The sequence below is a fragment of the Capra hircus genome, chromosome 21 (genome assembly GCF_001704415.2).
Source record: "Capra hircus breed San Clemente chromosome 21, ASM170441v1, whole genome shotgun sequence".
In the NCBI taxonomy this organism is placed as follows: Eukaryota; Metazoa; Chordata; class Mammalia; order Artiodactyla; family Bovidae; genus Capra; species Capra hircus.
Window position 1 is genome coordinate 24601597 of NC_030828.1, and position 27503 is coordinate 24629099.

Sequence of the window (27503 nt, forward strand, 5' to 3'; positions counted from 1 at the left end):
GTGCAGGCACCATAAAAAGCAGCAAGTTTCCACAAAGGTTTTGCCTCTCTTTGTCCTTGCCAAGATTATTCCCTGGAGGTGTTTACGAGAGACAAAGACTGGCTGCTGCTGCTGCTCCTGCTAAGTCGCTTCAGTCGTGTCCGACTCTGTGCGACCCCATGGACTGCAGCCCACCAGGTTCCCCCATCCTTGGGATTCACCAGGCAAGAATACTGGAGTGGGGTGCTATTTCCTTCTCCAATGCATGAAAGTGAAAAGTGAAAGTGAAGTCGCTCAGTCATGTCCAACTCTTTGCGACCCCTTGGACTGCAGCCTACCAGGCTCCTCCATCCATGGGATTCTCCAGGGAAGAGTACTGGAGTGGGGTGCCATTGCCTTCTCCACAAAGACTGGCTACTTACTCTGTTTCTGTTGTTACTTCCATTTCCGAGAGCAAACAGGGGGCTGGTTGTAAATTCCACAACTGGAACCCACCTATCTGTTGCCTCAGGAAATGAAGAGAGGAGGCTGGCTGATTGTGAATTTCCAACCTGGAACCCATCTATCTCCTACTTCACTGGTTCCTTGAACAGTGAAAACAAGAATGAAATTAGAATATTCCTGAACACCATATACAAAAATAAACTCCAAATAAGATAAAGTTCCCACCTTAGTATGGCTCAGTGGTAAAGAACCCACCTGCCAATGCAACAGTCTCAGCTTTGGATCCCTGGGTTGGGAAGATTCCCTGGAGAAGGGAATGGCAACCAACTCCAGTATTCATGCCTGGGAAATCCCATGGACAGAGGATCGTGGACTGTAGGTGGGCTACAGTCCACGGGATCTCAAAAAAGCCAAACACGACTCAGCGACAGATTTTCAAGATAAAGATATAAATGTAAGGTTGGTCTCTTGTCATCCCATGGACTGTAGCCCACCAGGCTCCTCTCTCCATGGCATATCTCAGGCAAGAACACTGGAGTGGGTTGCCATTCCCTTCTCCAGAGGATCTTCCTGACCCCAAATCTCCTGCCTGGCAGGTAGATTCATTTACTAACTGAATCACAAGGGAAACCCTACTGCCTGGAGGCAGGTGTTTATAAAGACCTCAACCCAGGCATTGCTGGGAAAGGCTGCCCGGCTCCCCCAGGTCAGCCAATCCTCACCTATCAGGGGCTCACAGTTGCAGAAAATGGGGCTTGTTGTGCTGGCCAGGTGCAAGAAACAGAAGTGTGGTCCTGAGGGTCAGGATGGACATGTGGCTGCAGCCCTGGCTTGACATCTAATCATTTTTTCTGGGCCATGAGTGGGACAGAATTTCAAGGAGACCATCTCCTAAGGAGAGGAACCCTGGAGTCAGGGAGAGGAGGAGGGGCAGGTGGAGACAGAGGCCCAGGGCCCTGAAAGCTTCTGGAGGCCACACAGAGTGAAGCGCAGGGTCACCAACCTGTCCAGGAGCAGCTTTTAGTTAGTCCATATCCTGCTCTGAGGTGCTCAGGGCCAGCTCTGCCCAGGAAGAGGGCTGGGGGTGCTCTGCAACAAGGCCTCTGTGCATGGTTCCTGTGTGCTGAGCCCTGCCCAGATGGGTCCCCTGCCTGGGGAGGGGTCTGCCCATGTGAGCCCCGTGCCCTGGGAGGGATATGTGAACAAGCTACCTTTCTTTGCAGCAGGCAGAGAGTTGCTTAGGATGCAGATTAAAAGCAGCCAAGGGTAGAGGTCAGGAGCAGGGTCAGGGGTCCCTCGAGTGTAGCCATGCAGGAGTTCCAGCTCGCTATGTTTGCCACATGATACAAGATGTTTCATAAGGGCGCTAATCTCATTTGTGAGGGCTCCCCTACATGACCTAATTACTTCCCAAAGGCCCATCTCCGAAGACCATCACATTGGATGTTAGGATTTGACACATGAATTATCGACAGACACAAACATAGCCATGCTCAACAAATATTTGCCCAGTTTACTCTTGCCAGAGCTGGGAATACATAGATTACCCAGCCCTTGAGAAACTCAGTCTAAATAAGGAGATGCTCATGGGAACAGATATTTTGAAGAAGAGTGACAAGCACTGTAATAGTTGTTTGTTGTTCAGCCACTAAATCGTGTCTGACTCTTTGCGACCCCATAGATTGCACCACACCAGGCTTCCCTGTCCTTCACTATCTCCTGGAGTTAGGTCAAATTCATGTCCATTGAGTTGGTGATGCTAGCTAACCATCTCATCCTCTGCCACCCCCTTTGCCTATTGCCTTCAATCTTTCCCAGCATCAGAGTCTTTTCCAGTGAGTCACTCCAAGGGACATGGTAGCTCTGAGGAGGGGTCCCTAAAGCTCTCTGGAAAAGCCAATCAGTCTTCCACATAGGTCGGGATGTTGCTCTGGGATGAGGAAGAAGAACGTTCCAGGCAGAGAAATCAGGATGTTCAAAGGCAGAGAGAAGTTCCATGTGGAATGGAACATGAAAATCAAATGGATGCCTTCAAATCAGTTAATTAAAAGATTGGATACTCATGAGGCTGAAATTGATGGTAAAGGTGACATCTTTGGAATAGTTAAAACTTTGATTTACTGAAACTACCTACATTGTTCTACTACCTCCTGAACACACACACATGCACCACACACACACACACACACACACACACACGTGTGTGTACACTGTGGAATACGCCAACCCTTCAGTAGTTAGCATTTCAAAAAAATTCATTTGTCAACTTAACAAATACTGCCTGAGCACCTAGGATATAATATGTCTAATCTCAAGGATTTGGCATTCCAGTCGGAGAGATGGATAATAAACCAGTAAACAAATGCACAGGATGTTTCTCAGTGGAAAGTGCTGTGAAGAAAAGGAAATAGGGTGGTGAGATGCCCAGTGATTGGGCATCACTAGTTTAGTGGAGAGAGTCAGGACAGGCCTTCTGAGGAGGTGATATGTGAGTCCAGACTTACAGGATGGGGTAGAGCCACCCATGCCAAGAGATGAGGAAAGAGCATTTCTGGCAGAGGGAACAGTGAGCACGAGGACCATAAAGTGAGCACAGGCTGTGTGTGGTCAAGGAACAGAAAGAAGATTCATGTGGTGAGGGTGCAGTGGGGCAGAAGAAGAAAGGGTGTGAGACGAAGCTGGAGAGCTTCTGAGGCCCAAGTCATTCAAGGCTTTGAGGGTCGAGGTGAAGACTGGAGTGTTACTCCCAAAACAAGAGAAGCCACTGAGGAGTTCTGCGTGGGAAGAACGATGATCTACTTTCCCAATTCGTTTCTGTCAAAAATCATTCATCATAAAACCAAAAAAAAATCAAATTGGACCTCATCAAAAATTTTATCAAATTCTCATCAAAGACACTATTAAGAATATGAACAGATAAGCCTTAGACTGGGGAAAAGATTGGCAGTACCTGTGTCTGATGAAGAACTTATATCCAGAATATATGAGGAACTATTACAGGTAAACCATGAACTCTCCCTCCCCAAGAAAGACAATGGCAAAAGACTTGTAGTTCACAAAAAATACTGACAGATGGAATCAGGAAAATGAAAATTGAAGGCACAGTGAGAAGCAGTATCACACCTACCAGAATAGTGAAAACAGACTGATGATGTAAAGTTTTTGGCATTGAGAGAAACTCTCCATGCACTGTGGATACATGGATAAAAGAGGACAACAATGTTGGAAAATTATGTGGCAGTTTCTAATAAAGTTAAGCATACACCTACCCTTGACCCGGCAATTCCATTCACGGGTATTTACCCAGGAAAAATGAAAACATGTTCACACACACAAAAAATCATACAAGAATGTTCATCGCAGTCTTTACTTCATAATGGCCATCAATAGGAGAATGGTGTATTCATACAATGGAATAGTATTCAGCAATAAAAAAGAAGGACTTACTGATATACACAACAATATGGGTGAATCTCAAAAACATTATGGTAAGCAAAAGAAACCAGACACAAAAGAGTACATATGGTATGAAGTCCAAGAACAGATACTACTGATGTATGTTGCTGGAAATAAAGGAGTAGTTGCCTGGGAGGAGGGGGGAATTGAAAAGAGACAAGAGGAAGCTTTGGGAGTGATGAAATGTTATATATCTTGCTCTGGATCATGGTTACCTAAGTACATACAATTGTGAAAGTTCACAGAATTACATGCTTGACATCTGAGTGTTTTATTGTATTCGAATTATACCTCAATTTTAAAAAAGAGGTCTATTTTTTAAAAGGAAGGCATGTATGTCTTGCCTTGAGCTGTCAAGGGGCCTTTGTGAAATGTGATGTAGTATTTTAAAACAGTTAGATTCAGCATCAGACACACTGGGTTCCAGTGCAGCTGCAGGACCTTGGAAAAGTCACTTAGCTTTTTTCCATTTCCACCTCTGCAAGTAAAAATAATCTAAATCACAAGATGGCTATAAAGATTAAATGGAAAACTGATGTTAGTCTTTAAATCAGTACCTATAACCTGGAAAATTCTCAATAAACTTAGCTATTTCTAAAAAGTGTTTTAAATAAACTGTAATCCTGGGGGAGCAGCTAAAAATATAGTCTGTTCTGCTTTGCAAATAATATCATATGCAACTTAGGACAAATATTCCAGAATCAAAAAGAAGCACTGGAAAACAATTAAGTTAAAGGCATAGGTGTACTCGGTGGAGCAGCCTGTAGACACAGCTGGTAGCTATTACTTACTTGTGATTATTACAAGAAAATCTGGCACTTTCTGTGATCATACACAAATCTGTCTTCATCATGTCCTGCTGCTGCTGCTGCTGCTAAGTCGCTTCAGTCGTATCCGACTCTGTGCGACCACATAGACGGCAGCCCACCAGGCTCCCCCATCCCTGGGATTCTCCAGGCAAGAACACTGGAGTGGGTTGCCATATCCTTCTCCAATGCATGAAAGTGAAAAGTGAAAGTGAAGTCGCTCAGTCGTGTCTGACCCTCAGGGACCCCATGGATTGCAGCCTTCCAGGCTCCTTCGTCCGTGGGATTTTCCAGGCAAGAGTACTGGAGTGGGGTGCCATTGCCTTCTCCTCGTTATGTCCTACCTCATCTTTTTACCCAGTGTCAAAAGGGAAGGGAAAGGCTGCTTGGAATGAGGACTAAAAAGTAAACAAACCAGGATTATTGGAGGTGCCCAGCTTCAACTTTTCTAAAGGAAACTCCCATTTTCACCTTTCCAGAGGGCTCCATTGTTACAACCTCACCAGAGCCATGACAGGCTCAGAGAAGTGCACTAGGCCAAAAATAATCCCTGAGTCATGCTTCCAGGGCTTCCGGGGATGATAACTCTGGCCAATCAGAGGGATGATAACTGGCCAATCAGTAAATACCAGGAAACCCCTGCAGCCAATCAACCCTTGCCAACTCCCTGTCTTTGTTCTAAACTTATAAATAAATACTGCTGTAAATCTGGGCTCGGGGCTCTTGCTCCACTCCACTGCATTGGATGTGGCGGGGGGCCCTGGCTCAAGCTAGAAATAAAACCCCTTCATGCTTTTGCATTGCCGTGGACGCCTTGTTCTCTCAGTTTTGGGGACTCGGACTCTGGGCAAAACATTTGGGGGCTCATCCGGGATCCCTTTAACTGGGAAGAATAACATTCTCCTGGTAGAAGAGGTTTCCTCACTAGGAGGAGAGATATCTGAACACCGGTGTTAGTTCTGGTTAAGTCCAGCGTAAGGCCGAGGCCCGGTATCATGCTGGGGAGGCGGCTGGCTCTGGTTACTGGATTAGGTCCAGCATAAGGCCGAGGCCTGGTATTGTGCCAGGGAGGCGGCTGGCTCTGGTTACTGGATTAAGTCCAGCATAAGGCCAAGGCCCAGCATCGAGCTGGGGGTGCAGCTGGCTCTGTGAACATTCTGCAGGTAAGATTGAGTGGAAATTCAAGAAGACCCAGTGTTGTGTTGTTGGTGGCCACTTTGCGTTTGTTGTCTGTTTGTCTATTTGTTGTGTTTGCGTGAGTGCCGGCACCATCTTTGCTCTTTGTGTGCTCTTTTGGCTCCCAGTGTACTTTTCTGTGATCATGGGACAAACAACTTCTACTCCTTTATCTCTTATGACTAACCACTTCTCTGATTTTAAGTCGAGAACACAGAATCTATCATTGCTGGTGAAGAAAAGCAAGTTAGTAACTTTTTGTTCTGCCGAGTGGCCTGCTTTTGATGTCAGCTGGCCACAAGAAGGCACCTTCAGCCTGCCTACTATTTGAGCAGTCAGAGAGATGCTCGTCCCCTACCCTTTGGGGCACCCAGACCAAACTCCATACATTCTGGTCTGGCAGGACCTGGTGGAAAACCCCCCGGCCTGGCTAAAACCTTTTGTTTTTCAGCCCCTCACTTTCCTTCCCTCTTCCCTGTCCTCAGCTTCATTACATCCGCAGGTATTAGTCGTGGAAGCATCCAAAGAGAAAGAAGACAAAGAGCACAGCAACCGGGTGAAACCAGTGTTCCAGGAATCCTCACTATACCCCAATTTACTCGACCTGGAGACCGAACTCTCCCCACCCCTCTATGAGGATCCACTTTTGCCCCTGCAGGTTCCTCAGGTCTCTTCTGGAGGAATACAAAGGGACACCGAGCCTTCGGCCCCAGCCCGGGAAGGAGGCCCCGCTCAAGGGATTTGGGGAAGAACCAGGGGCATCACCAATGTGGCGGAAGAAAACAAACCGGAAGCCCCCTCCTCCACAGTCCAGGCATTTCCAGTTCGGGCGGGGCCTGCCCGAGCAGACGGAGAACGGACATACCAGTACTGGCCCTTTTCCACCAGTGATCTTTACAACTGGAAAACTCAGACCCCTTCATTCTCTGAAAAAAAACTCAGGGCCTCATTGACCTTTTAGAATCTATCCTTTTCACCCATAACCCCACCTGGGATGACTGTCAACAGTTGTTACTAGTGCTCTTTACTACAGAGGAACTGCAAACGGATCTTGTCAGAAGCACGAAAGAATGTGCCAGGGGTAGATGGGAGACCCACTACGCAGCCTAACCTGATTGACACGGCCCTGCTGGGACTTCGAGCGTGCTGAAGGTAGGGAGCGTCTCTGAGTGTACCGCCAGACTCTCATGGCCGGCCTCCAAGCGGCCGCCAGGAGGCCAACAAATTTGGCTAAAGTAAATCTGGTTAGACAAGAGCCAAATGAGAGCCCGGTAGCTTTCCTTGAGAGATTAATGGTAGCTTTTAGGCAGTACACCCCCATGGACCCACAAGCCAATGAGTCACACGCAGCAGTCACGCTAGCATTCATGAATCAGGCAGCCCCAGATATCAGGAGGAAACTACAAAAAATAGAGAGGTTGGGAGAGCAATCCCTGCAAGACCTAGTGAGGGCAGCAGAGAGGGTTTTTAATCATAGAGAGACTCCAGAGGAAAGAGAGGAACACGTTAGGCGAGAGGAAAGAGAATTCAGGGCCGAAGAAAACCGTAGGAATCAGAAAGAATTAGCCCAGATATTCTTTGCAGGGGTGGAACAGGGAGCTAATTCTTCGGAGAACAAGGGAAGTCCATTCGAAGGGTGAAGGGAAGCCAGCAAGGCAAGGACTTAAAAAGGACCAGTGTGCATTTTGCAAGGAGATAGGACACTGGAAGAGTAAGTGCCCCAAGAGAAACCTAAGGGAAAGACCCACCAAGCAGGAGGTATCCTCCGTGTCCTCCACGGGGGCCCACATCCTATACGCAGGAGAGGATAGCGATAAGGGGGGTCAGGGCCCGGCACCCCTCCCCGAGTCCTGGGTAACTATACATGTGGAGGGGAAACCGGTTGGCTTCATAGTGGACACGGGAGCTCAATACTCGGTCCTTAACCGGAAAGATGGACAGATGTCTAAAAAGACCAGCTGGGTACAAGGGGCCACCGGGACTAAACGATATGGATGGACTACTAAATGTCAAGTGAACTTGGGGGCCCAGCCGGTGACCCACTCTTTTCTTGTGATACCAGAATGCTCAGCACCCTTGTTGGGAAGAGACTTACTATCTAAAGTCAATGCCCAAATTCACTTTGACCATGGAGAGATACCAGTTCTAGATGGGACTGGACATCCCATACAAGTTTTGTCTCTGGCATTGAGGGACGAATACAGACTGTATCAGCCAAAGCCGCTCATGGCCATTGACCCCAATGTACAACCTTGGGTCCAAAAATACCCTCTAGCCTGGGCAGAAACTGCGGGGGTAGGACTAGCCAAGCAGAGGCCTCCCATCATTGTCGAACTGAAATCGGACGCCACCCCTATCCAGGTAAAACAATACCCTTTGAGCCTAGAAGCCCGGCGAGGAATCGCACCACATATACAACGGCTTCTGGAGGCAAAAATTCTTAAAAGGTGCCGATCTCCATGGAATACTCCTTTGTACCTGTGAGAAATCCAGGGGGAACAGGCTTTAGGCCTGTGCAGGATCTTCGTGAAGTCAACAAATGGGTGAGTGATATACATCCAACTGTCCCTAACCCATACACCCTTTTGAGTGGTCTCCCGCCAGACTACGTCTGGTATACTGTCCTGGACTTGAAAGATGCCTTTTTCAGTTTACTCTTGGCCCCCTTGAGCCAAGAGATCTTCGCATTCGAATGGATAGAAGAAGGCAGCCAGACCTCAGGACAGCTAACTTGGACTCGACTTCCTCAAGGCTTCAAGAATTCACCAACGCTATTCAATGAGGCTCTGGGTGAAGACCTCCATGAGTACCGGGTTGATCACCCCAACATTGTTCTATTGCAGTATGTTGATGATCTTATGCTAGCCGCAACCACTGAGGAGGCATGCCTAGAAGCAACAGGCAACCTCCTTCAAACTTTAGGGACCTTGGGGGTACTGGGCTAGTGCAAAGAAGGCCCAAATTGCTAAGCAGGAAGTCATATACCTAGGGTATAAAATAAAACAAGGACGGAGATGGCTGACGCAGGCCATGAAAGAGGCGATATTGCAGATCCCTGAGCCAGCAACTCCTCAACAAGTGAAAGAATTTCTTGGGACTATTGGGTATTGTCGGCTATGGATCTTGGGATTTGCCAAAAAGGCCTGGCCACTATATGAAGGAAGTAGAGAAAATAAAAACTGGACTTGGACTGAGCCAATGAAACGGGCTTTTCAAGAACTCAGACAGGCTCTGCTGGAAGCCCCAGCCCTTGCTCTCCCTGACCCATCCAAGCCCTTCCAATTATTCGTAGATGAAAAACGGGGAATGGGAAAAGGAGTCTTGACGCGGCAGTGGGGGCCTTAGAGGCGACCAGTGGCCTACCTATCCAAACGACTGGACCCGGTGGCTGCGGGGTGGCCACCTTGCCTCCGAATCATTGCCGCTACTGCCCTCCTGATCCATGATGCTCACAAGCTGACTTATTGACAGCGACTCCTGGTCTACACTCCCCATGCCATCGAAGGGATTCTGAAGCAGCCACCGGGTAAATGGATCTCTAACGCCCGTTTGATCCATTATCAGGCTTTGCTGCTGGACACCCCACGGATACACTTCCAGACGCCCTGCTTCCTGAACCCGGCTACTCTCTTACCCAACCTGGAGGACAGCCCCCTCCACGACTGTGGTGAGATATTGGCTGAGACGACGGCAATACGAAAAGACCTAACAGATGTGCCTTTAAATAACAGTGAGCTGATATGGTTTACAGATGGAAGCAGTTTTATAAAGGATGGACAGAGAAAGGCTGGAGCCGCAATAGTTGATGACTCTGGGAAGATAATATGGGCTGAAGCCCTTCCCCTGGGTACCTCCGCCCCAAAAGCGGAACTAATAGCCTTAATACAGGCTCTGGAGAGGGCAAAAGGAAAAAGAGTCACTATACCGACAGTCGGTATGCATTCGGCACTGTACACATCCAGGGCCCAATATATAAAGAGCAGGGTTTTTTGACAGCCGAGGGAAAAGAAGTTAAAAACCTGCCTGAGATCTGCAGACTCTTAGCAGCAGCCTCGAGCAATGTCAATAGTACATGTCCCTGGACATCAAAAGGGAAGAGACATCAAGGCTCGAGGCAACCGAGCCACTGATATGGCGGCTCGTGAGGCGGCTGACAGGGACTGCACAGCCCCTATACTAACTGTGGGGCTGCCACCCCCAGGTATGGGAACCTTGCCCCCAACCCCCAAGTATTCCTCTTCTGATCTCAATTGGATTCAAGAAAATGCCAGCCCTCAGGAGGGCAAAGACGGATGGCATTGGGACCAAGATGACAACTTGATACTTCCAACCAACTTGGGTCAACACCTCTGTACACACCTACATCTGACCACCCATCTAGGAGAAAAAAAGACTCTAACCCTCTTACAGACAGCACGTTTGCGGTTTCCCCGACAACAGGCGACTGTACGAGACATAGTCCAGGCCTGCAAAGCGTGCCAGATGATGAAGCCGGGAAAAGGACAGCATATGGGAATGAGGTACCGGGGAGAGAGGCCAGGGCAACACTGGGAGATAGATTTTACAGAGGTAAGACCAGGCAAGTATGGGTACCGTTATCTGTTAGTTTTGGTGGATACTTTTGCTGGGTGGGTGGAAGCATTCCCTACTAAGGGAGAAACAGCAATGATAGTAGCTAAAAAGATCCTAGAAAAAATAGTACCTAGGTTTGGGCTGCCGGTGACTATTGGCTCTGATAACGGGCCTGCCTTTGTGAGTCAGATTGTACAGGGACTGGCCTTAGCTCTGGGGACCAAATAAAAGCTGCATTGTGAATACAATCCCCAGAGCTCAGGACAGGTTGAGAGGATGAATAGGACTCTAAAAGAAACTTTGGCAAAATTGGCAATAGAGACTGGCAGGGACTGGGTGACTCTCCTTCCCTTCGCTCTCTTCCGTGCACGTAATACCCCCTACAAGCTGAACTTAACCCCTTTTGAAATTATGTATGGGAGGCCCCCTCCTATATGCCCTATCTTTGAGGGAAGAAAACAACCACCCCCTACTTTAGGACAGTTCCAGGAAGCCCTGATGGCATTAGGCAAGGTGCATACGCATGTCTGGAAATTGATCAGGGAAATCCACGAGGGTCAGAACAAGGGGACCATCCCCTCACATAGTATTGGTCCCGGAGATTGGGTCTGGGTCAAGCGACACCAACCCAAGACATTAGAACCTAGATGGAAAGGTCCTTATGTTGTTCTTCTTACCACCCCCACTGCTGTAAAGGTCGACGGTATCGGACCTTGGGTGCACTGCAACCACGTATGCCAAGCCACTCCAGAAGAGCAAGAAAGGGCCCCCCAAAAATGGGAGGTAACGCCGCACCCTTCAAACCCCTTCAAGATAAAGCTCATCTGCCGACAGGATCCAGACAAATCATCCTGACTGTCCTATTGGTGACCATCCTCCTCGACCCTGGAGCCACCCATGACAACCTGCATCAGCTGGCCAAAATCACCTGGAAACTTCAAGACGGACTAACACGAGAGGTGCTTGACTTAATCACAGAAGTACATCCTCCGAACACCTGGTGGCCAGACCTATATTTTGACCTAAAGCCTGTGGTGGGTATGCCTTGGGCAAGGGGTTTCCTCCGGATGCAGGGGTTCTGGGCATGCCCGGGCCACCAGAGGACCAAATGGAAGACTTGTGGGGGGGCACAAGATTATTTTTGTAAATCATGGGATTGTGTTACTTCTGATGATGGGCCTCGGCGCTGGGAGGTAGGAAATCAGGACCTACTTAACTTCTCGTTTGCAAAGCCCACCCCCAGAGCCCTTGGGGACCCAACTTTTGAATGTGGAGAGAGTTGTAACTATGCACAGGTTAAGATAAGGTTCAATTGGAAAAAAGCAAAAAAGGAGAGGGCTTAGATCTCTGGCTTATCCTGGGGAATACAAACAAAAACAGTGGCAGGCATGCAAATTTACGGAGGAATTATAATTATAAGCCAGATTCTAGAGCCAACGCAGACACACAGTATAGGTCCCAACCCAATGGAGAGAACTGACGTAACTCCCAGCCCGACCACAGTGGTTTCCACATCCTTCGTCTCACTCGATCCTCTGGGTCCCATTCGCAACCTCAGAAACTCAGACCCGTTATGAAAATTAGTTAAGGCAGCCTATATAACCTTAAATCAAACTAACCCGGAAGCAACTAGATCTTGCTGGCTTTGCTATAATCTATACCCCCCTTACTATGAAGCAGTGGGTCTTAACGCCTCTTACGGCCTGACTGATAGTATAGATCCTCCTCAATGTCGCTGGGCCAATCAGAGGGATGATAACTCTGGCCAATCAGAGGGATGATAACTGGCCAATCAGTAAATACCAGGAAACCCCTGCAGCCAATTAACCCTTGCCAACTCCCTGTCTTTGTTCTAAACTTATAAATACTGCTGTAAGTCTGGGCTCGGGGCTCTTGCTCCACTCCACTGTGATGGATGTGGCAGGGGGCCCTGGCTCAAGCTAGAAATAAAACCCCTTCATGCTTTTGCACTGCCATGGACGTCTTGTTCTCTCAGTTTTGGGGACTCGGACTCTGGGCAAAACACCATGACAAATTATTTATTCAGCTTCAGGACTCATCTGAAGTTGAGTAAAGAATTAGTGGAGAAGTAAGAATGGAATTGAAATATATCTTGGACCTGTCTGCTTAATCCCTAATCCCTGCTAAATCATCTTTCATCTCTCTTGGTCGGATCCACTTTTGAGAAAGAGAACCCACTAGGGCATCCCCTGGGAAGACCCTCCTCTTCTGTCCTCTTGTCTCTGCTTGGAGAGTCCTGAGGAGCCAGCCCACTGCACAGTGTATCTCCTCCTTCTCTGGGACTTTGCTGGCAGATCCAGCTGGTCTGCGACAGCCCCTCTCCCAGGCTATGGTCCAAGGGCTCCATCCTGGTTGCCCACCACCTCCCACACCCCCCCACACCCCCGGCAGGTATTACAATGAGCTAGTCGAGGAAAATGAGATAAAGGACAGCGAACTCTCCCCGACTGCACAGGGCAGCGGGGACAGAGGACAGCGGCAGCCTCGAGCTCCCGCGTAGGGTACACCCAGGACCCCAGACCTCGACTTCGGGGCCCCTGGGCTCTCAGCTTCGCCGTCTTGGGTGTCTTGCTGTTGGTGAGATCCCGCCGCGAGTCCTGGCTCAAAAAGGTGCTCTTGGTGGCCTGGAAAAGGCCCGGGGGCACCTGGCTGGGCAAATCCCAGCAGGACCCGCCCGGGCAAGTCCAATACACGGCGTGTTGGTGGGGGGGGGGGGGGGTACGGCGCTAGAGGAGTGCGGATCCCTGGCATCTACTCGCTGCCCAGAAGAGCTGGCTCCTTGGAGCACCTGACCTCTGGATTGGCCCCAGGCCCAGGGAGCATCAGATCGTCATTTCTTTCCTTTCCCTTCCCTTTTCCCTCTGCCGACCCTCCTCACTCTTTTCTCTCTCTCTCTCTTTTTCTATTTTGCACTGCATTTATCTTCGAACCCGTGTCCTTTGTAAATCATCAAGTGTTGGCCCCACCTTCCCCCCACTACTGCCTTAAGCACCCTTACATTTCCTTTTCTCTGAAAGAACAACTTCAAACTTGCTTCCAGCTCCTTGCACTTTATGAATAGAAACCATCAATCAACTCAGCTTGGGTCAGATTCTCACCACTTTCTTTCAGAGGGGAGTTGGAGGCTCTGGGTGTGGTTCACCACTGCTGCTGCTGCTGCTAAGTCACTTCACTCGTGTCCAACTCTGTGCGACCCCATAGACGGCAGCCCACCAGGCTTCCCCGCCCCTGAGTGAGCATTTTTAAGAAACTCACAGTGAGGAAAAATGTGCACACTCGGCACTGCTTTCTTGCATTGAAGCTCTTTTCAAAGTTGCTTATAGGTGCAAAGAAAAAAAACATTAAGGGTCTGACAAAGTTACAGGAATCGTGAAAATATGCATCTTTCATTGAACAAATTAGTACCAAAAAGCTGGAAAGAAGCAGCATTTTGTATTCACAAGAAGTATAGAATTAGTTTTTGAAGTATCGGTTTGTAATAGGACTCATGTTGAACACTACTGGGTCTGGGTGCCTGTCAAGTACCCAGTGTAGCCATGTGCATTGTCTGTTGGGCAACTCCTTAGAAGTGGAATTGCTGGGTCAGTGGGTTAGATAATTTTACACTTTTGTCTAGATAATGACAAACTGTTCTCCCAAAGAAGACTGGGCCATTTTAACTCACACCAGGAGTCCACAAGAGTGCCCTATTTCCCTGCACCCTTGCACACTGAACTGTAACACTGTGCCAGTCTAAGAAGTAAACGTGGGGCACCGTAGTGCCATGGTTTTGATTCTTCCATTCCAGTAGATTGTTTCAAGGATCCATGAGATTGCTGAGACTGGGAGTGCACAACCAGGAGACCCCAGGTTAGGTCACAGGGGAGGCCACAAAAATACAGACAATAAAAGGACTAACAAAAATCTTTACACAAATTCTTTCAGACAACAGGAGTTCTTCACTAGTTCTTCTAAGGCCAACATAACCCTAATACCTAAACCTAACGGAAACATTTGAAAAGAAGAAAAAATACTAAAAATACTAAATAGAAAAAATACTTTTAAATACCCTTCCTAAAAACAGAGGCAAAATTCCTTCACAAAGCAAATAGTAAACTAAATTCAGGAAGATTGAAAGAAGAAAACATACCATGACCAAATGGGGTTAATCTCAGGAATAAGTGTTGGGTTCACATCTGAAAATCAATCAGTGTGTTTCACTGTATTAACAGTGTGGAGGCTTCCCTGGTGGTCCAGTGGTTAAGAAACTTTTGCAGTGTGAGAGATACCCGTTCATGCCCTGGTCTGGGAGGATCCCACAGGCCTTGGAGCCACTGAGCCCACGTGCTACAGCTACTGAGCCCCCAGGCTGCCACTCCTGAGGCCTGTGCACCTGGAGTCTATGCTCCACAACAAGAGGAGCCACTGCAACGAGAAGCCCACACGGGAAAATCAAGAGTATCCTCCACTTGCCACAACTAGAGAAAGCCTGCGTGCAGCAACAAAGACCCAGCACAGCCAAAATAAATGAATAGATCTTTAAAAACTACGGCAGAAAACATCACAATAAAGTAACTATCCTCTAATTAAAAAGTTAAACACACACACAAACCAGTGTAACGGAGAAAAACTATATAGAAAAAATAAACAGCTTAACAGATGCAGAAAAATAATTTGAACTGACACTTAACCCCCTGTAATGAAAAGGTGAGAGTTGCTCAATCGTGCCCCAACAGTTTGTGACCCCATGGACTGTAGCCTGCCAGGCTCCTCTGTCCATGGAATTCTCTAGGCAAGAATACTGGAGTGGATTGCCATTTCCTTCTCCAGGGGATCTTCCTGACATAGGGATTGCACCTGGGTCTCCTGTGTTGCAGGCAGATTCTTTACTGTCTGAGAAAAGTCTCATTTTATCAGGGTAGAAGGGCCCTTCCTCCATATGATGAAGGCCACTCCCTCTTGGAGTCACAGCAGAGATTAGGATAACTGAGGAAGGGGCATGAGGGAATGTTTTGGAGCAAGCTAATTTCCATGATCTAGATAGAGGGTTTGGATTTCCCAACTGTATGCATTAAAAAACAAAAAAAAACAAAAAGCTCTTTGAATGGTACCCTTAAGATTGTGCGCTTCCTTCTTTGGAAATCTTAACAGTGGAATAAACTGTAAAGAAATATTGAGCTCGAGTTACTGACATAATGCCAATGTATTAAGAGTTGCAGATATGAATTTCATCATAAAAATAAGACACTTAGGAGAATGGACAGAGCGGGGTGGATAGAGAAAGAAGTATGTGATACACCTAAGTTACAGAACTTTGGTAATGAGCATATACGCGTTTAGTGAATGAATCTTACAACTTTGTTGGATGTTTGAAACTGTTCGTAACAAAACAGTGAGAGGAGAACCAGGGAAGAAAGGAAGGCACAGGATTGTGAGGGCAGGGAAAGGAGAGTCCACCAATTTGGGGTGACTCAGACGAGGCCCAGACTGCGGAAGGGATGATTAGGGGACACATGTGAGCTTAGCTGTCCCCAAATATTTAACGGGTTGCATTTTATCTTGTTTAGATCCAGGCAGTTGAACTGGGCTCAACATAAGCTGTTTCCATTTTAACTTTGTTTTTCTTTCTTTTTTTTTTCCCCCTCTTAATGTCACTTTCTACTTTAAATCACTCCCAGATTAAAGTTACAAAACTATACAAAACCCTTTGTTTCCTGTATCATCTGAAACATAGCTGCTGACATGACAGATCCCATGACTAGACACTTGAATGTATATTTCCCACAAATGAGGACAGTCTCCCCCCAAATGACGATACAATCCTGAACATCAGAACACTATCATCAACACATTAATCCTGGTCAAATCCTCAGACTCCAGTGATTTCAGACTGGCCCCATTGTGTCATTTTTAGCACAGAGACTTGGCTGAAAACCCTGTCTGTTTCTTCTTTCTCCATGTGATTCTGGTATTTTGTGGAACACTGACAGCTTCCTTTTGGGGACAGCTTGTTGGATTAAAGCTACAAGTTCATTACTCAATATGTGATCCTATATCCTGATTATGAAAAATTGTATGCATGGCAGAACCCTCATTTGTGAAAATGTGTGTGTGTGTGTGTGTGCATGCACATGTGAGAAAAAGAGAGAGAGAGAGCCTGAGAGTATTCACACATGTGGTCAAATAGAAGAAGTCAAGACACAAAATACTGGATATCTTCTCTAATCAAGGGGATCTCTGTGGTTTCTGTATTCTTATAAAATAATTTCCTTGCCTATACTTTCTGGGCTTCCCAGGTGGTGCTAGTGGTAAAGAACCAGCCTGCCAATACAGGAGATGCAAGAGACTGAAGTTTGATCCCTGGGTCAGAAAGATCCCCTGGAGGAGGAAATGGCAACTCACTCCAAAATTCTTCCTGGGAGAATCCCATGGAAAGAGGAGCCTGATGGGCTAAAGTCCATGGGGTCGCAAAGAGTTGGACACATCTGAGCACATACTTTCTGGAATAAACATATTTTAAGAGGGAAGAATAGAGGGGAAAAAACTTAAGTGAAAGTTACTTGCTAGCACAAAAGGCCAAAGAACAAACGAAAAAGGAATGAGAGTTTAGAGCTGGGAAGAAAGGTCCCAGTTCTGTTTCATTTTGCAGGTAGTGGTCAAGGAAATGTGGGGTGGATCCTAGAAGGGGTGAGAGTGTGGAAGCCACTCATGCCTGTCCCTGCTTTGTCCCCATAGGTCAAACCTGCTTCAGCCATGTCTGTAAGGAAGGATGAAATTCCCCAGCAGTCATCAGCCCCACTGGAAGGGAGCCTCCAACAGAAGTTATGTCTACCAGGTAGATTCTAAGAATGGTCTCCAACCCTTGTCTTCATGCCTATGTGTTTATTTTGGCTGTGCTGAGGCTTTGTTGCTGCATGGGCTCTCTCTAGTTGTGGAGAGTGTGGCCTCCGCTGCAGTTGCGGTGCTTGAGATTCTCCCTGGGGAGGCTTCTCTTGTTGCCGAGCAGAGGCTCTCAGGCGCATGGGCTTCAGGAGTCACAGCAGGTGTGCTCAGTAGTTGTGGCTCCCGAGCTGCAGAGCCCAGGCTCAGGATTTGTGACACTCGGGCTCAGCTGCTCCGCAGCACGTGGGATCTTCCCAGACCAGGGATCGAACCCATGTATTCTGCATAGGCAGGCAGATTCTTTCCCTCTGAGCCATCAGGAAAGCCCCTGACCTTTCTTTTCACTGTTTAATGTGCCAGCTGTGAATGTGACTTGGATGTGTGGCTTGTCATATATTTCTGTTGGCAGTACTGGTCTAGGGTATGTCTAGGGTATGTGTTAGATGAAGAATCAAAAGATGAAAGCCCGGTTGAGGAAAGCTCCCCTTGTGGATTCCACAGATGGCCAAAAGAGGCCTCCCCAGCCACACTGCCTGCCTCAGGGAATCCTGTGCGGTTTACTCACCAGCTTTTCCCTTCCTTCCCAGGATTCTATATGGAAAAAGCCAGTAGAGGTTGTGCCCCGTGCACCGATGGGACAGACTACACCAATCATTCAAACACCCTCCCTTCTTGCCTACCTTGCATGACTTGCAAATCAGGTCCAGAACCTGTGGTCCCCTGTGCCTGCGGTTAGGGTGCTGGGTGATGAGATGGGATTTAAAAGGGACGAGGAGTCAGAAACCTGATTTCCAGCCCAGCTAGGTCTTCAGCTTGTCTTAGGTCAGTAAAATAAATGAAAACAGAAGTTATTTGCATAACGCATGCCAGCTGGTAGGGAAGTCCTTCAGAACATCAGCTGGAAAGAGGGGAATACCGTGTCCCTTGATGGAGGGGGCTGGACGGTAACAGTGCAGAAGGCCTGGGGGAGTGGGGCAGGGCTGGGTTTGAGCTGTGTGATGTGTCTGATCCTGGGCCAGGCTCCTGTGGGCGCCATGCCCTCTGCTTTGGGGACTCAGCCTCTCTCAGCCTTCATGACCTGAGGTCCCTCTGCCTCTCCAGCAAGGCATCACCCGTTGGGACAACACCCAAGGGTTCCTCTCCATCCACAGCATCTCAGATTACACCTCACCCCACCCTACTTCTTGCTCCTCATTTGTGATCTAAAACATTTTTCTTCCCAGCCTGGATGCAATCCGTAATGATGCCCAGTCCCTTTCGTATGCCTCTGTTGGTGACACGTGAACAGTGGCTGTTCTATGGATGGTCTATGTGTGTTGCCACAGAAAATGACCCCAAAATTACTTAAAAAAAGATTAATGCATTTATTTTTGGCTGTTCTGGGTCTTTGTTGCGGAACAAGGGCTTTCTCTAGTTGTGGTGAGGGGTCTGCTCCTTGCTGCTTCTCATCGTGGTGCACAGGCCCTAGAGCACAGGAGCAGTAGCTGTGGCTCACAGGCTTAGCTGCCCCGCAACATGCGGGGTCTTCCCAGACCAGCGATGCAACCTGTGTCCCCTGCTTTGACAGGCGGATTCTTAACCACTGGACCAGCCAGGAAGCCCTCCGAATTACTTCTTGAAGTGAGTGGATGGAGATCTGGGTGGTGAAGAAGGGGTGAGAGACATATGAGGGAAACACACCCTCAAAACCTTATCTTTGGTCTCTAGGAGAAGAAGAAAAAAATCGCTGCACCCCCACCAAGGACACTGAGTGTCAGTGCAAACCTGGCACTTTCTGTGGAGCAGATGCACCTGAATTCTGTCAAAAATGCAGCACCAGGTGAGACACAGGAGCCTGGGGGGCTTCCAAGCCACAGGACACCCCAGTTTCCTTGTATCCATTTCTCTCCCCTGCTTCCGTGAAGCCCCTCCCACCTCTCAGAGCTCCCTTGTGCCTGTGGGTCCTGGTGCAGCAGCGTCCTACCACCGTTTGTCCTGCATGGCTTTCTCAGTGGCCCCTTCCCATGTCTCCTCGGGAAGGGCCTAGAAAGACGGAAGTGCTGACAGCAGACAGAAGTCATGATGAGGCCACGTGTGTGCTCCTTCAAGGTTCCTATAAAACCAGACCCAACTTGACAGGGCTCACACCCAGCCCCTTGTTCTCCAGTGGCATCTGAATCTTTCCTACTGGGGGACTCAGGGGCCAGTAGTAATTCACTATCCTCTGGTGCTCCAGTGTTGGCTGAGATTGGTAGGAAGAGTCAACAGGTGGATGAGAGGGCCTCGTAGTCAAGTTTGACTGGAGGATCAGTCAAACTTGTGCCCACACTCTTCTGATCTTGACCTGGACGAGGCACCCTCCCCCCGTCACAGAGCTTTGCATGCAGCCCAGGGAGGCCAGGCGGGCCTTGCAGAGGAAGCTGAGCTCCTGAAGGACAGCTCTGAACACTCAGTAGGAGCCTGGGGGCCGCAGTACACAATCCTGGATCCTTCTCCCACCCAGTGAGGGGGAGTGAGGGCACCCTCCCCTGCAGACAGCAAGAGCCTGTCCCCCCTCCACTGTCTTGTCAGGGGACCCAGGATGGGAGGCTGCCCCCTCTTTCTCCTCATCCAGCCAGCTGTCCCTGATGGGTCCCCGACATCATCCCTGTGTCTGTACCCAGGTGCCCTGATGGGAAGGTCATGGTCATGCACTGTACCCCCTGGAGCAACATCAAGTGTGTGGACCAAGAATCAGGTACCCTGGCCCATGGGGAGGCCCCAGTTCCTGGAGAGCTAGGAACTCCCTCTCCCTCCTCAGGCACTTCAAGGCTGGTGATTGGAATTGTATCTGGAATCACCATTGTCCTAGTCGGATGTGTGGTATGGTGCTTCTTTAACGGTGAGGTTCTAGAAGGGAAGGAGGAGGTGCTGGCTCCCTCCTCCATCTCCCCAATCCTCCTGTTCCTCCTGGCTTGTCTCTGATGTTTTTCCCCAGGAAACCCTTCCCACCTCATCTGTTCCTACAAAGCCATGATCACATCGGGTCCCCAACTCAGCTGATGGTCCCCTCTTCCCCCTGGCCGAGTCTGGTGGGAGGAGGCAGGAGAAGAGGGTGGTTCAGTAGCACTGCACAGAGATTTTACATGGGTTTCATTTTACTTCATTTTCTCCCTTCTCGTCTCCTCCCTGAGGGTTCTCCAGACTCAGAGTGTCCCGCTTGCAGTCACAGGCCCGGGGCTTTTTGTTCAGTGTCTGAGCCCCCACCCTGCGCCCTGTCCCTGGGAAGGGAGGTGCGGCAAGAGGGCCCTCCCCACCACTCAGTGGTTGTCTCTTCTCTCCTCGGTCTCTCTGATGAGTGCTGGCACAAGGTGATCGGTTTCTCCAGCATCGGGCAGCATCAGACCCTCAGTAACTGCTTCCGCCCCACAACAAGGCCCAGGGTGGACGTGGTCCTCGGTTTGTCCTATGCTGTTTTCCCTGACTCCCTTTCTCTCCTGAGGGCTCTAGGCTGAATGTAGGAGGGAGACTGGCCTGCTGAGAGCTGGCCTAAGGCTGGTCGGCAGCGCTGGCCCTGTCCTTACTGTTTGAGACACCCTCACTCTGCAGCCCTGGGGCATGGGGGGTGTCAGACAGGGGTACTCAGTTCCCCTTAGCATCACACCAGAGTCTGGGTGCCATCAGCAGAGCCCAGATGTGCTGAGTCTGTGCCCACCTGGGGGACACAGCACAGGAGTAGGTGGGAAGGCAGAACCCACTGTGTGCCCCCAGAAGCTGTAGAGGTGTGGGTTTGTGACTCCTGGGTCAGTGCCTTGCTTTCTCAAGGCCCTTTTCTGGCGCTTATGTGCCCCAAGAGGGTCTGGGGCTCTGGACCATGCACACAACAACAGGCTGACCAATGGAGATTCACTTTCCATTCTGGTCCCTTGGCAGGAAGAGAAGCTGACAGGATAACGCCCAGTCCCGAGATGCAGCAGGTAGGCTGTCTGTTGGTGAGTGTGGGGCTCTGGCCCTTCTGCTTGCTTGTGACTGTGGTGGAGACAGGGAGCGGCAATGGGTCAGGTCTCCTCTCCTCTGGGGAGGTGGTGATGGAGGGAGACCAGGGCATGGAGGGGAGGGAGCCCCACCCCCTGTTCTGGTCCACCAGCAGCTCTGATGCTGTTTATCATCTGTCTTGTCACCACATCCCTCGTCTAGACCAGGGCAACTGAAGGGTGATCACTCCTCCCATGACTGACCCAGGGAGGTCATGGCAACCTATTCTGTATTCTTTTTTTTTTTTTTTTTTTTTTTTTTTTTTTTTTTTTTTTTTTTTTTTTTTTTTTTTTTTTTTTTTTTTTTTTATGCATACTCCAGTATTCTTGCCTGGAGAATCGCCATGGCCAGAGGAGCCCAGCAGGCTACAGTCCAGGGGGTCGCAAAGAGTCAGACATGACTGAATGACTAAACATATACATATTATACATGTATACATACACACACACATACAGAGACATTTACAGTTTGGGATCATATCGTTTTAGTAATTTTGAGGTTTTTGAGTATTACCTTAATTTATAAATTAATCTAGGAGGAATTGAGATCTTTTAGCTATTCTATATTTTTCTTATGCAAAAAGTTAGCATTTTAACTTAAGAGTTTTATAATACCTCAACTCCATGTGTGTTTTTCTTTGGTAAATTGCTCATTTCTTGTTGAGGCTGTGTCTTTGTATTACAATGTTCCATAACCTTATGAGTTTATCCAACTCATAATTCATTATAGAATTTATTGTCATCATTTTTAACATTCATCCTTCCACACCTTCACATTTAATTATTATCGTTGAACCATTAGATTTTATAAGAATACAATCATATATAAAATAATGACTCTTTTGTTCGCTCCCTTCAAAGATCCTGCATGGGTTTTGTTTTGCTTATGGCTGCATCTGCCAGAATTTCCGAAAGATGTTTACTAGGCTCAGTTCTGTAATCTAGGACTCCCGGTTAAGACCAAGGCTGCTCTCCATTGTGTTTTACAGGAACCAGCAGCACCTGAAGGACCTCAGAGGAGAAGATGGCTGCTGGTTCCAACAGATGGCACTCAAAGTGAGTGTTTTGTTCCTGGGCAGTGGATCAGGAGTGGAGGGAGGAGGGACACTGTCCTAATTTCTGTCTCCATAGCTGTTAGGGCAACTCAGAGAGGGGATGGCTTGTCCCTGAACCATCAGGACTCTAATTCCCTCCCTGCCCCCTCCTCTTTTTCCCACCCTGCACCCCTCTGTCCTCTAACAGTGGCCCCCAACACCTCCCTGTCCTTCCCTCCTCTACCATCCTCTCTCCTCCCTGGTTGCTCAGGGCCAGGTTGACCCACTCTGAGACATCTGAGAGGTTGTGCTGTCCAGCAGGGCACCCACTTGCTCAGGGAGGCTGTGGAGCCCCTGTCCATGCATTCGAAGTCTCTTGAATCATGTCCAACTCTTTGAAACACCATGGATTGTAGCCTGCCAGGCTCCTTAGTCCGTGGGATTCTCCAGGCAAGAATACTGGAGTGGGTTACCATTCCCTCCTCCAGGGATCATTCCAACCCAGGGATCAAACCCGCATCTTACATCTCCTGCATTAGCAAGCAGGTTCTTTACCACTGGCACCGCCTGGGAAGGCCCGTGGAGCACCTGAACTGTGGCTAAACCTGATGAGCTGTAGTATATAATTCGATACTGTAGTTCAAGGAGTTGGTAGAAAAAAGGACTGTAATTTGTCTCGTTAACAGGTTTTTTTTTTTTAATTTTTGTACATTGATTACATGTTGAGGGGCTTCCCTGGTGGTTCAGATGGTAAAGAATTTGCCTGTAATGCAAGAGAACAGGGTTCAGTCCCTGGGTCAGAAATTTCCCCTGCAGAAGGGAATGGCAACCCCCTCCAGTATTCTTGCCTGGAGAATCTCATGGATAGAGGACCCTGACGGGCTACAGTCCATGAAGTCACAAAGAGTAAGACACACAACTGAGCAACTAACACTACCTATTGCAGTGAAAAAAATTTTAACTTTTAATTGGAGGATAATTGCTTCACAATGTTGTGCTTGTTTCTGCTGTACAGCAACATGAACCAGCCATAGGTACACATATATCCCCTCCCTCTTGAGCCTCCTTTCCAACGCCCCCATCCCACCTCCCTTAGGTTATCACAGAGCACCAGATTGAGCTTTCTGTGTTATAAAGCAACTTCCCATTAGCTATCTATATTACATATTGAAATGAAATTTTTTAGAATACTTTGAATTAGTACCATATTTTATGAAAACTAGTATTGTTATTTTTCATGTTTTCAGTGTAACTGTTAGAGAATATAAACTTGTGTTGGGTGCCCTCCTTATGTACTGTGGATGGTGGTGTGCACAGCATTTCACACACACAGCATTGAATCTGCAGCACAGTCCATGAGGCGGGTGGTGTTTGCTCCACTTTATGATTAAATTCTTGCTCAGAGTCTGTCCCCATCCAGCTCTACCAGAGTGTCAGGCAGTGAGGCCGAGCGGGCTGTGAGGCCGGAGACCTTCCTCCCTCCAGGCCTCTGCTTTGTCCCCAGTGCAGAGGTGGCAGCCAGGGGGCCTCACCCTCCTGAGAAAGGCAGGCGCCCTCCTCTGAGGTCTGTTGCCCCTCGCTGTCCCACCCTCTGTCTCCTATCACGGATGCCTTCTCCCTCTGTGACAGCAGTCTCCTCTTCCAGATGGGCCCTCACCCCCTGCTTAGGGCAGGACTCTCTGCTGGCCTGGGCTGCCCCCAGCTGCTCTGGGTGCTGGCGAAGCCCAATGCCCAGTGCCCCTGTGGCTTGCTTCTCTGCTGCTGGGAAGCAGGTCAGGGGCGCAGAGCAGCAGGCTTACCAGCAGGGGGAGCTCCTCAGGGTTCCCATCCTGAAGTGAAGGCCTGAATTGAGGGTCCTCTGCCTTTGTGAAAGCCTGTCCAACTCTGTGTCTGTGACTTTCCCCCAACCTAGGCCTGAAGCTGTTCTTCAGTGACTTTGCAGCTATCTTTTCCTTGTGACTTCTGTGATTCGCTCCTGAGGCAGTTGGGCCTCACATGAAATGAGATCCTTGTGGGCAGAGAATAGGCCTGGGTCTCTCCGGATGCCTTGTGTGAAATACTGCCAGTCACCAAGAAGGGACAGAGGACCTCAGTCAACACCCTGATGGATGCCTTGGAAATGCTGGGGCAAAGAGTGACAAAAGAGACCATTCAAGAGGGCCTGCTGAACTCAGGAAAGTATTAACATGTTTATGAAGAAAGTGAGACAGGCTCTGCTGTGCCCTGACTGTTTGAGGACCTCAGTCTTTCAGCTCAGGACACACTCCTAATAGGCTTCTAGTTTTTATTTGTATTTGTTTGAAATTTGTCATTCATGGTAATAGGTATGCATTTAATGACGTAACTTATAATGAAAGTGTTAGTCACTGAGTCATGTCCAACTCTTTGCGACCCTATGGACTGTAGCTCACCAGGCTCTTCTGTCCATGGGGTTTCTCCAGGCAAGAATACTGGAGTGGGTTGCCGTTTCCTTCGCCAGGGGATCTTCCTTACCCAGGGATGGAGCCTGGGTCTCCTTCACTGCAGGCAGTCTCTTTACTGACTGGTCCACCAGGGAGGCCCCGTAACTTGTGATATACATCATTAAAGTGCAAACATCTTGTATGTCTTTGTACTTTTATGTTTGTGCATATATTTATATGTGTAGAAAAACATTTTGCAAATATGATTTCTAGGTTTATGTGGGCTACCTGGTTGAGCACTGGCAATGCAAAGCAATTAGAAATACAAAAGGAGGGCATTCCCTGGCTGTTCAGTGGTTAGGACTCTGTGCTGAGAGCCCTGAGTTCAATCCCTGATCAGGAAGTAAGATCCCACAAGCCATGAGGCAAAAACAAACACACAAAAACCTACAAAACAGCAACAACAATGAAGGAGAGCAAGCCCACTGCTGGGGGAATTTGACCACTTTGGGATTGCTGGTGACCTCTTTAGGGTCCAGGCTTTAAACATGTCAACTTTATAGTTGGGTGAATATTTGTATTTTTATAGGGAGATGCTAACAAGTGAGCAGAGAGGAGGAGAAGTGGCCGCCCCGTGCTGTGTCTGGTGACCGTGAACTGGGCTGTCACTCCCGGGCTTCCTCCTGCTCCTCTGGGAGGTTAGGGTGGGATGTGGGTTAGATGTGAGTGTCAGATAGTTTCTGTTATCAGTGACCTTCATTCCATCGGGCTCAAGGAAGAGAGGACAGGGATCTGCCGTGGTTTCTGGGAGGAAGAATGGACGGGCTCCTGGGTTATGTTCAGTGTTGGCTTGCTCCGCACTAGATGGCCCCCCTTGATACTGGTGCTCTGAGCCCAGAATTGGCTTTTTGTGTTTAAATTGGCTAACTAAGGCATCTCAGCCCCTCTGTAAGCTTTGACTTTCTGCAGAAAAGACACAGAAATGCTGATTCTTAAATACTGTGAGAACTGACCTAAAATGCCTGCTATATTAGGTTTTGTATTTTTTTAATTAAAAAACATTTTTTTTTTACATCTGCTAATCCTTCTCATAGTATTCCAATCACTGCAGGATAATTTAATGGCAGAAGCAATGCTCAGGGAGGTTTTTGTCTAGGNNACCACCCAGGCCCCATCAGATGTTAGAGTAAATAAGTCAAATCAAACGTGAATGATGAGGGGCCACTTTGTAAGACTCAATGATAAGTGATTCTAAGTTTGAGAATATTCCAAAGAGGGAAAGCTGAACCTTTTTGCTGAGATGTTAATTGAGCAACTCTTCCTGGAATTTGCTAATCGTGACACAGAGTGCAAGCCCACATTTGCTGTCCAGACATGTTCCTCTGCTGACAAAGGCAGGTGATGATTTTATTCTGCTTTAGGTTTATCCAAAAAGACAAGGAGAACACGGATCAGCGGGCGGAGGGGATTGAGAGCAGGGTGGGCAGTGGGAGCTTCAGCAACCTTCGGCGCTTTAACTCCTCAACTCCCTCAAACCTGGATCCCGCCTCCTCGCATGCCGGCTCCTTCCCGCCCAGCAGAGGGCGCTCCATGCCCGAAAGGAGGCAGCCCAGCCCTGAGCGAGAAGAGACAAGCTGGGCTTCATGACTCTGGTATGTGTCTGCCTCCTCCCTGCCACGTCCCTCCCCGACACACTGGTTTTCTTTTGTTTGTTTTTTCTCTTTTTACCCAGAAGAAAATCAGGCACATTTGCTACGCTCAGAGGTCTAAGATTTTTAAAACTGCCTAGTCTTGAATCGGGCTTCCCTAGTGCCCTCAGACGGTAAAGCGTCTGTGTGCAATGCAGGAGACCCGGGTTCGATCCCTGGGTTGGGAAGATCCCCTGGAGAAGGAAATGGCTGCCCACTCCAGTATTCTTGCCTGGAAAATCCCATGGACCGCGAAGCCTGGTAGGCCACTGTCCATGGGGCCGCAAAGAGTCGGACACGACTGAGCGAAATCATTCCATAATCACACCAGCGACAAATGAGTCTTGATATTTGGACCCCTGGCTTAGGAATCTCAAGTGGTCTGCTCGCTGATGGGCCTGGCCGCGCGCTCAGGCCAGCTCTGCGTGTGAAACCAGGTTAAAAGCCCGGAGCCCCAGGGCCCCAGTGAAGAAGTCTGGCTTCCTCACTCTTCCGAGTCTGAAAACGGGATGATGACCTAGGGCTTTTGGTGAGAGTGAGCGGCTCTAAAGCGCATGTTCCAGCTTTCCTCCATGTTTAGCTTAGGTTTTGCGAGTGCATTGCTGTTTTCCCCATGAACTCATGTTTACAACACTCTGCTTTGTAACTGCGCTTGTATTTTCACGTTTTTTTGGTTACCCACCCGTTTCATGTTAGCTGCACTGTTAGTCGGCATATAATTAAATTAACTGTGAATCATTTAGCGGCATGTGAAGTGGTAACTAGTCCATTTTGTGGTCTTTGGAGACACTTTTTATAATTTGCATCGTTGGCTAATTAGTTGATATTTAAAATTCTGTGACGATTTCTCTGTAGTTTCACGGTTGATTTCTTTCCGAGTATTTGTAAAAGAACAGTTCTGTCTATTTTGTCCTGCTGTTGGCGTTCTCTGACGGTGTGTCTGCTTTCATCATTGGTTTTGATTTCCTGGCTCATCCTGTGGTCTGCTCAGTGGTTGTCAATCCAGACCCCAGCTTCCCACCACTGCCCCGCCTCGCCCCGAGGCTGCAGCTGACCCATCCATCTCCCCTTC

The 27503-nt window shown here is 48.5% G+C and overlaps 1 protein-coding gene across 1 annotated transcript; it reads left to right on the forward strand.

The window, feature by feature from the left end:
- LOC108638473 (tumor necrosis factor receptor superfamily member 10B-like) lies at window positions 11210-24941 on the forward strand. Its single transcript, XM_018065914.1, has 9 exons — window positions 11210-11471; window positions 12910-13031; window positions 17169-17268; window positions 17903-18016; window positions 19023-19134; window positions 19958-20175; window positions 21207-21250; window positions 22297-22363; window positions 24254-24941. The coding sequence occupies exons 1-9, from the start codon at window positions 11210-11212 to the stop codon at window positions 24298-24300; spliced, it is 1086 nt and encodes a 361-aa protein (XP_017921403.1). The 3' UTR covers window positions 24301-24941.